General features: G+C 35.0%; 1 protein-coding gene across 1 annotated transcript; it reads left to right on the forward strand.

The window, feature by feature from the left end:
* Positions 1–1,200: 1,200 nt before the first annotated feature.
* On the forward strand, positions 1,201–2,706 carry LOC131624729 (cationic peroxidase 1-like). The gene is made up of 3 exons (XM_058895649.1): positions 1,201–1,484; positions 1,568–1,759; positions 1,842–2,706. The coding sequence occupies exons 1-3, from the start codon at positions 1,224–1,226 to the stop codon at positions 2,406–2,408; spliced, it is 1,020 nt and encodes a 339-aa protein (XP_058751632.1). The 5' UTR covers positions 1,201–1,223; the 3' UTR covers positions 2,409–2,706.
* Positions 2,707–10,596: the final 7,890 nt, after the last annotated feature.

Consider the following 10,596-nt stretch of genomic DNA (forward strand, 5'->3'; position numbering starts at 1 on the left):
GTCACACATCATCTATAACATTTAATTAATTATAAATATAAATAAATAAATAAATAAATATATATATATATATATATATATATATATATATATATATATATATATGTATATATATATATATATATATATATATATATATATATATATATATATATATATATATATATATATATATATATATATATATATATATATATATATATATATATATATATATATATATATATATATATATATATATATATATAGGATCAAATGACACCAAGGTGTCAAAGTTTATTTTGACACTAAATCTCAACCGTTAAAATAATTGATCAAACGGTAATAGTAAATGTAATAAAATAATAATAAAAAATTATTTAGCATATTTTTCTCCTAAAAAATAGGCTATTTAGTATCACCGTTTGATCAATTATTTTAACGGTTGAGATTTGGTGTCAAATTAAACTTTGACACCTTGGTGTCATTTGATCCTATCCCATATATATATATATATATATATATATATATATATATATATATATATATATATATATATATATATATATATATATTCAGTCTCCAAGTACTATTCTCATTCTAAATTGATTAATGGAAATGAATTATTGAAATAAAATAAAAGGAATACTAAATTATCACAGTTCATTAAAGAATGTGGGAATAATTGGAGGTTCTTTATTTGTATTTAAATTAACAAGGTAGCAAACATGATTGTTACATTTGCAACGAAGAGATCACATTAAAAAATGATTAGCATTATATTATATCCTACCATTTCAAAGTAGCAAAATATTACATTTTCTTTCTGGCAAAGAGAACCTGCTTGAAGATATATTATATTGTCTACTATCAGATTTCTACCATATATATCGAAAAAATATTCAATTAATTTTCCAGTTATATTGGTACAAAAATATTTTAATTTTGGAGAGTGGAATCCATGCGCCTTAAAATCTGCATAATACCTTAAAGTCAACTAGTTTAGCACAATCCAGTTAACAAGATTGCATATAATCACAATTTAATATCAAAACATCATAAAGGAATGGAGGTCCACAATGTTCATTGTGGTAATCAAACACGAACGTGTCATAAACACCCCAAAAATAATGCAAAATACTTAGTTTCTTCGTGTATAAATATGTAACACATTTCATAAACTAAGTACAGATAAAAAAACATCTCTTACTCATACTTTGGGAGTTCTACTTAATAACATTAACATGTCTGATCTTAAACTTAGAATCTGTTTATTGATATGTCTTATGAGCATAATCTCAGCATCAAGTGTAATTCCTTCAGCAATTACTCACGTGTCTTCTTTCATACCTGATCTTTCAAGTCAGATGAGCACCACTTTTTATGTTAACAAGTGTCCTGGTGCTCTTCTAATCATTAAGGAAGAAATAACCAGAGCGGTGTTGAATGATCGTCGATTGGGTGCATCCTTGCTCCGTCTTCATTTTCATGACTGTTTTGTTCAAGTAATTCTTCTTATTTTTAAATTTTATTTTTTTACACCTGTTTTTGTGAAAACAATTCTTATATTGCTGCTTGATTTTTGAAGGGATGTGATGCATCGGTATTGTTAAAGGACACACCAAATTTCAAGGGAGAACAAAATGCCCGTCCCAATGCGAATTCTCTGAGGGGTTACGAAATCATAGACAAAGTAAAAGCTATATTGGAAACGCGGTGCCCTAATGTTGTTTCATGTGCAGATATCTTAGCTGTTGCAGCAAGAGATTCGGTTGTGGCTGTAAGTATTTTTTGGAAAGTTTATGCATATATTTGTTGTTATTAACTGTATATTGATGGATGAAAAATATATATGTATTTAGCTTGGTGGACCTATTTGGCCGGTTCGTGTGGGAAGAAAAGATTCAACAACTGCGAATTTGAATGCTGCAAATTCAGATTTACCTTCTCCATTTCTTGACCTTAAAGGCCTTATTGATGCTTTCAAGAAAAAGGGTTTCTCAGCTGAGGAAATGGTTGCTTTATCAGGTTCTCACACAATAGGCCAAGCAAAATGCGCACTCATTCGACCAAGGATTTACAGCGAAAGCAATGTTCAATCTCAATACAGAAGTTCATTGCAAAAAACATGTCCCAAAAGTGGTGGTGACAACAACTTATCTCCTTTAGATGCCACAACTCCAAACTTTTTTGACAATGCTTATTACCAAAATCTATTGAACCAAAAGGGTCTTCTGCATTCTGATCAACAACTTTATAAGGGTGGTTTTGGTCCCCTTGATTACAAAGTGTCGTCTTACGCCAGTAATCCATTACTCTTCAGATTAGATTTCGCTAACGCGATGGTTAAGATGGGAAATCTTAGTCCTTTAACAGGAAACCAAGGTCAGATCAGAAAATATTGCAGCATAGTGAATAAAGTTTATTGAGTCTGGCTCTCTCGTACTATCAAAGTCCTTGATGAAGTTTTTTTGTTTCCAAGTTTTCATTTAGTACCAATTCTTTTATCAAATTTTCAAAAAAAAAGCTAAACTCGAGGACTCTCTAAGATGTCAATCATCTTAGTAATACTCTTGTCTAAGCCCTAATCGAAAGCATTAAGGTTAGGCCATCACATGATTTTATGTTTTGGCAGGTATGTTTTCCATAACGGAAATCCATTGTATTGTTATTTTTGTTTGTTCTTTGGGAATTTAAGAATTATGGCATTTTTTCAAATATATTGTATTCATTTGGTATCATACCTTACCATTTCAGTTCAAATCTTGATTTTTCTATATTTTTTCAAATCAAAATATACTTTAAAAATTCATGTAGAGTCTAGACCAATCTAAATATTTCAAATCATCATTTGAATCTCGATAAATAAATATAATCAATTTAGTGCCAAATCATCCCATGACCAAGAATAACATTTGACGGCAGGATTTCTGAAAAATCAAAAATAAAAGGTTAATAAGGACTTGCTACCGTCAACAACTCAATACCAAGGCAATTGTCAGTGTCATGATTTTAAATTGTGGTTGCGGATGCGATTGCGGTTGCGGATGTTGCGATTGCGGTCATTGCGCTTGTTGCGATGCGCATTGCGGTCGTTGCAGCGTGAATTTTTAAAAGGAAGTGTTTGAAATATTATATTGAAAAACACTTAATGGTATGTTTTTTCATTATATAAGAAATAAATTGAGTTTTAGAATTCGAATATATTAATTTTTGATGAAAATACTTAAAAAAACATGATTAAAATTTTCCAATGGGGTTCCTAATGCATCTGGAAGCGAGACTTTAAAATCACACTGCAATTGCGGTCCAATGCGGTTGCGGAGGCAACCGCATCCGCAATATTACGGGTGCAATTGCGGTTGCGGACCGCAATTTAAAACCATGGTCAGTGTCATAGCTACAAGGAGCAGAAAACAAGTACTTATACTCCATCCATGTTGAAACTGCTATTTCTAACACTTCAGTTGGTGTAACCGGTTACTGTAATCGGTTACAGGCCCGTGTTTTGCCAAATAGTGGCGCTGTGTAGTGGCATAACCGGTTACGCTGTTTGCCGTAGCCGGTTACACTGAAGCATAACAGTTTTATTTTTCTGTTTTGGCTGTTATTTTAGTTTCCAATCATTTGTAACTTTGTATTATAAAAGGGGACTCGCTACTCCCATTGTTATTAATGCTAATTTTACCACTCACCCTCACTTACTCTCTCTCTCTCTCTCTCTCTCTCTCTCTCTCTCTTAATTTTCTCTCAATTCTCTAAACTTCATCTTCTCCGATTGAATCTAATTCTCCATTGATACACCTTAGTCGAGTTTTGTATGCTCTAAGATTTGGCATCAACAGCACTGGTTCAAATCCAATTCCGCTGCAACAATGAGTACCGTTTCCAACGATCGAATCCCTACCAACTGTCATACCCTAATTTTTGACCCCCCTGAGATGACATATATTCAGGATTTTCATCAGGTCAAAGCAAGTACCCAGAGCAGTCACTTCTTCATTTGGCATTTAATCAAGGATGTTCAAAGACAAGAAAACTCAGGCAAAGGATCAATCAGTAGAAGGATTAGTCTCTAACATAATCATAGGACTCAAGAGCTTCATTTTTTCACCTATGATTGATTAGACACCCAGTCCTCTAAGTACAGATTTACTCAGGTCACCAGACTAGGGTTTTTGAGCCTATCAAGCACTGAAGTCAGGGATCACCTTTGGGAAACCCTAAAAAGCTCCAGGACATCTATTAAAGACTTCAATCATCTTCAAATGATCCATACAATAAGATCCACTGGACATCACACCTCAATTCAAGATCCACAGTCACCAATTTCATCTGGTCGACAATTAGGGTTTTTAACCTAATTCATCTGGATAGTTGACTTTTAATCAGGGCATGGATCCAAAACTCAAGACATGATTCAAGAACCTCTACTACCTCAACATAACCCATTTACATCACTCATTTGAGGAGGAGATCTTAATTCCACACAAAGGTCCAAAATCTCACCTTATCTGGAAAAAGTCAACTGTATGGGATCACCTTTGACTTTTAAGATTTTTGGTCAAACCATGACTTTCAAGGATCAATATCATCAATATATGGATATTAAAGTCATTTGACCAAAGAAATTCAAGAAGAATCTTCAAGGAGCAAAAAGTCGGGAATTAGGGTTTTTGAGGGCATTGTGGGAACTCAAAATTTCACCTACACAACTCAAAAAACTTCCAACATGAAAGTTGTAGATCTTTTAAAATAAAACAACATCTTACAATGGAACTTTTTTCAAAAGATCAACCATTTAAAGAGTTTTGGAATTTTGAAGCTTTAGGTTATAAAAACTTAGAAATTTTTCTAAGTGTTTTAACCTAGTTTTCTTCCAACTTTGGCCTCATTTTTCACAAATTTTCCAAAGGATTCTGAAGAAACTCCAAACTAATGATTTGAAGTAGATGTTTAGGGCTTTCCAAATTGTGTTCAACCTTCTCCAAATTCATTTTGAGCTAAGAGTTATGCTTGTTCAAAGTTGGCCTCATGAAGTAAAATTATAGGTCATGTACAATTTGAAACTTTGTAATTTTGTGCAAATGACCTCTCTTATGGATGCTACATGACCCATAACACATCTGCAAACATGCCATGCATTCATTTTTACCATGACATGAGAATTGAAGAAGATTCTAAAAACAAGAACATGTGATTATGTAATGATTGCATTTGTGAATTTATGGCAAATTGATGAATCACCCAAGGAATCTTCTCACCAACCAATTGGAACACTCCTCTGCATCAGAAATGTTCCCCAAGACCAGATAAGATCAATAGATAGGGAGCTAGCTCGATTTGGCCATCATTGCATTTTGAAGATTTTTTGAATTTCTTCATGGCCAAGAAATCAAAACTCCCTCATTAAGCAAGCTCACTCTCTCAATCAGTACTGAATCAATTGCCTATAAATAGAGGACTCTTACTCATTCAAAAAACACACCAAAGCAACCATATTCCTTGCTTTCTCTTTCTCTTCTCATGCTTATGGTTTTTCAAAGTTCTTTGGCAAGAAGAATCATTTTCTTCAAACCAGAGCTTATCTTTGGAAAGTAAGCATTCTAACATCTCAAAGGGGTTCATTTGAGGTGATCCAAGCACCTGGATCACTTCTGTAAGTGGAGGAACGCCATTGTTGCTCTCACTTTGGAGCTGTTGCAGTTGGAGGTCCATAGAGCAATTCAGAAGGTTTCCAACAAAGCCAAGCATCCAGGCACGTTCCTCTGGTCATAGTGAAGCTGTTCAGATGGCTGCAGCTCGTATGTAACTCAAGAATCATCACTCTCCATGTCCACTTGAAGCTCAAATCGAGGGAGGTCCATAGAGCAATTCAGGAGAATTGAAGTTACAATAAGCATTCAGTTAGCATCACTGAGTCCCAAGGAAGCTTTTGGGATCACTCATACAAGCTCAGGTGCTCTCTACCATCCTCACGACCTCCATTTTCAGAGGTAAGTTTCTGAACTCCACCTCTTTAATTTAAGCACTCTTTGTGATAAAGCTCGATTCTATCTTGTTCAGCATCATCAGAGGATTGAAAACCCTCTATCATCATTCGTTTATCTTTAAGTATAGCCATTTAATTTGATTTTTAAATTTTAGGGTTCTTCACGTTTTCTGGTAAATTAGTTAGATATAGTTAATATAAATTTATGTTAGTTACATATTCAGAATCGTGAGTGAATTTAGAGCAAGTTTCATGTTTACACCTTGGCCATTGGTTGAGATTTGAGAGAATTAGAATTTCAAAAATGTTGGAGCTTGAGGTTGAAGACGAAGATGGAGGGTGGCGCCATTTTCAAATCTGAGGGCCAAGTTTATTTTATTTTGAATGGTTTGTGTTTTACAAACGAATTCATCGTTTGCCCTAGTGGCCTCACATGCGCTCTTAGTCTCCTCATGCCCAAGGTCTGGGGTTCGAATCCCCCTCGCCTCAGACCTTTTGATTTTATTTTCTTTTTTGGCTTCTATACACTTGAACAATATATGAATTTCAATGAAGCCAGCTTACTATCACCACACGCGCGCTGGCTCAGTGGTGTTGGTTTTTGGTGTGTGACCTAAAAAGCGTGTGTTCAAACCTTGGAGGAGACAAAATCATTTTTTTACCACTAATTTCCTTCATTTTTTCTCACAACTTCACACAATTAATTCACCTATCAAATCAAATCATTTTCACTTCATTTTTCACACACTTGTTATTTAATATACCTATTTTATGAATAATCAAAAAAATCATAAAATATATTATTTATTTCATGTATTTTAATTAGGTTTAAAATAGTATGTTTTAAATGTTTTCTTAAATACTTTAAAATATATATTTTCATTTTGTTTTAACCTAATTACTTTGTGAATAATTTTATGATAAAACCCTAATTATTTAGGTCTTAATTACGTATAGATTTCATCTTTGCCTTAATTAAGTTGACTTTTGTCAATATTCAAAACTGTTTTCAATCTCTGATTAAACAGGTGATTAAGGTTTTCAAACAACAAAACCTTATATCATTTCAATCTTTTTTCCAACTGTTTCTCATAACAGTGAATCATTTTCAAGTGGGCCTCTATTAGAGTGTAAGACCCAACACCTTCTTTCTTTTCATAGTTTGTTTTACAAAACTGTATTTTCAAAATCTTCTTTCTGTTTTCAAAACATTCTTCTGGTATTTGAAGGGCATTATTCCCGGTGAAACTCTTCAGATACCTATGTGACCTATGTCCATCTTCACTTCTTCTGTTTTCAAAAAACCATTAACTGTTTATCCTATATATTCAACTGTTATCCATCAATTACTAATAAGGCTTTGTACATACTTCTTCAAAGGCCTCCACTCCATCCAGGTTAGGCTTTACAAGCTTTCAATTTACAGTCTTTATTCAAATTACTGTCAAATATAAACTGTGCATATATATTAGTTTAGAACTACGTTTGAGTATAAACCCTAGGACAGTTAAACTATATATATATATATATATATATATATATATATATATATTATAGGAATATGACCTAGGATTGAGAATGTCTTCCCGGTGAAGGCTATTTCCTAATTAGAGATCTGTAGTTCAAACCCCCAAGATGAATTATTCCCGGTGAAACATCTTGGCAAAAACCTTAGAATCCAAAAAAATAGGACACATCCACCCAAAGAGGAATTATTCCCGGTGAAACCTCTTACCCATTTGCTTAAAGCCAAAATAAGTTCAAAACTACATAGCTTTCTCTTGTGTTATAACAAGGACCCTCGATGACCCTCGATTAGCCTCCTCTTGGGCTTTGTACAAGGACCCACAGGCTTCTTAAAAGCATTTCCAGCTTCCTCTTGAGCTTGTATACAAGGACCCATCAGGTTTCTTACAAACATAGGAACAGGTCTTTAGTCACCTTTTAACATACCCTGGTGAGTTTCTTCCAATTAAACCAGACTTTAAACAAACTAAGTTTGTCTCAATTTTACATTGAGTACACCTTTTGGAATGAGAGACATGGACAGTCTCTGTCACCCTTATCTTCATCAATCTTCCTTAGCAGAGTCTAGGATCCATGTTTGCTTATCCTCAGCAAGTGTCAGCCTTCATCTTGGGCTTTAAACAAGAAGTCTCCACTAGATAATCTTTCTGCCAATCATTTTAACAAAAACCCCTGGAAAGGGTTAGCCTCCAAATCATTCTTTCATCTTAATAAAAACCCCTGGAAAGGGTTAGCCTCCAAATCATTCTTTCATCTTAATAAAAACCCCTGGAAAGGGTTAGCCTCCAAAATCACTTCTTCAAAAACCAAAGATTCATTTCTCTTAGGAGATAATTTCCCCAAAAGAGTCAAAACCCCTGGAAAGGGTTAGCCTCCAAAGTCAATTAATAAAAACTTGTTTAAAAGAATAAAACCCCTGGAAAGGGTTAGCTTCCAAAAATCATTCTTTTCAACAGACAATTTCACCAGCTGAGTCAAAATCCCTGGAAAGGGTTAGCTTCCAAAAATCAGTCTTTTAATAAATAAATCCTTCAATAGAGTCAAAATCCAACAAAAACAGTTAGCCTCAACCTTGGGCTTCATACAAGGCACCAAAACAATAAAACTCCCCTGTTAATAGTCAGCCTCAACCTTGGGCATTGTACAAGGCAGATAATAGAGTCTCCCCCAGTGAGTCCTTCATCATTCAGGTAGCCACAACTTTGGGCTTTGTACAAGGCAGATAAACCATATTTCATGTGTCAAAGATTCCTAACATCTAGGATCTTTTCCCTATTAGAGTCATCCATACTCAGTTTATTTAAGAGTCCGCCACAACCTTGGGCTTTGTACAAGGCAGAAAATAATATTTCCCCTAGTTAGAGTCAGCCTCAATTCTGGGCTTTGTACAGAACACCAAATAAAACCCATCAAAATAGATTTTCCCTAAGTAGAGTCAGCCTCAATTCTGGGCTTTGTACAGAACATAAAAATCCCCTGTAAATTAATCCCCAGTGGAGTTTTCTCCCAGAGTCATAATAATAATCAATCAATAAAAAAAAAGCCTCAAGCTTGGGCCTCATACAAGCCAGTTAAAGATCAAATCTTTTATACAGTAGATAGACATAGCTTATCTCTATAGAGAGATCTTTCCTCTATCTCACCACATTCAAACAAACAAACATTACATTTCATTTTAATCAAGTCTCCCATTTAGGATTTTGAAAGGCATGAGCTGGCAGTAAAACCCAGACATGTGGTAACTTTCCCTAATTTGGATGAGCATCTTTCTTTCATTTAAGAGGCATTTGACTGGTATACTTGCACATACACAAGTAAGGTCCCCCTCTTGAATGAAATGAATTCAGTTATTCTGTCACTCTTTTAATGTTTGTGGTGGAATAGTAGAAATACCTCTCTATAAAGATGACTTCATGTCTCTTTACTGTAAACAGAGATTTAATTCAAAGCTTCAACCTTGAGCTTCAAGCAAGGCACCCAAAAATAATTAATCCCTAATTAGTTCCCCGAACTACATTAAGCTCTGACTTCCATTAGGGATATGTAGGCATGAGGTTCACAAGGAATCTCAGCGAGCTAATAAAATACCAAAAATAGTCAGTCAGTCTGTCTTTCTTTTATTCAATTCAATTCCTTCTCCTAATACAAAGGAGAAACTTTCCCAATAATCATTAGCAGCACAAACACATTTAGACACAGAGAAGGTTCCTGTAGAGTACTACAGATATGTAGGGTGTTTAAACACTTCCCTATGTATAACCGACCTCCCGGACTCCAGAATTTCTAGTCTAGGTGAATCCCCAAACTTAGCAAACTCCTAGGGTTTAGTTGAGATCTTTTTTTCCCTTTCCTACTCGTAGGACAAATAAGAAAGTTCGTGTGATATCGTAGGAAGAACTGAAATAAAATTCATCCCACCACGGGCGCATTCTCCTTCCAAATTTCGCGTGAAGGGTCTAGCGTGCCGTCCTCCCAAGTGAAACGGGGAGGTTAAAAAAAACGACAACCACAGAAAAATGGCGACTCTGCTGGGGATATAAGTGTTAAAAACCTTGGTTTTTCATCCAAACCAATGGTTGACCTGTTGCTGGTCCAACCCCAATGAGGAATTAGGGATGCCAAATTCCCCCTCAAACAAGAGAGGTCCTGCCTAACCTCTGTGTCATATCATGTGTTTGCTGCATTTATATTTGTTTATCTTGTTTATTCTGTATCGGGAAAGGGCTTGATTCCCCCTTGTGGTGAGAAATCCTATACCCGGATTTGAGTGCAACATAAGATAGGATGGAGGATGTCTTCCCGGTGAAGACCCTCTAATCTTGGTTCACAATTCTACTCTTGGGATTTGCCTGGCTGGTTGTGATTAACTGCGCCACTGCATTCCGAGACTGATTTGTACCAGGAGGACCTAGAAACACATTAACCCCACTTAAAGCCTTTTTTTAGGACGTAGAGCGGTGATTACGAAAGTAATTGTCACGCAGATACTACACTCAGAGAAAACGCTCTTATAGATACCAATCAACGTATCTTTAAGGTTGAGCAAAAACTCTGAGACCCCTAGAACCCGTTCTACAGGTACAAAAATCCTTATCCTT

The sequence above is a fragment of the Vicia villosa genome, unplaced genomic scaffold (assembly GCF_029867415.1).
Source record: "Vicia villosa cultivar HV-30 ecotype Madison, WI unplaced genomic scaffold, Vvil1.0 ctg.000150F_1_1_2_unsc, whole genome shotgun sequence".
NCBI lineage: Eukaryota > Viridiplantae > Streptophyta > Magnoliopsida > Fabales > Fabaceae > Vicia > Vicia villosa.

Bases quoted from the DNA above. Each gene is read 5' to 3' on its own strand.
- LOC131624729 (XM_058895649.1), top strand. From the start codon at position 1,224: ATGTCTGATCTTAAACTTAGAATCTGTTTATTGATATGTCTTATGAGC. The intron at 1,485-1,567 runs GTAATTCTTCTT...TGATTTTTGAAG, and splicing joins TTCATGACTGTTTTGTTCAA to GGATGTGATGCATCGGTATT. The intron at 1,760-1,841 runs GTAAGTATTTTT...ATATGTATTTAG, and splicing joins CAAGAGATTCGGTTGTGGCT to CTTGGTGGACCTATTTGGCC.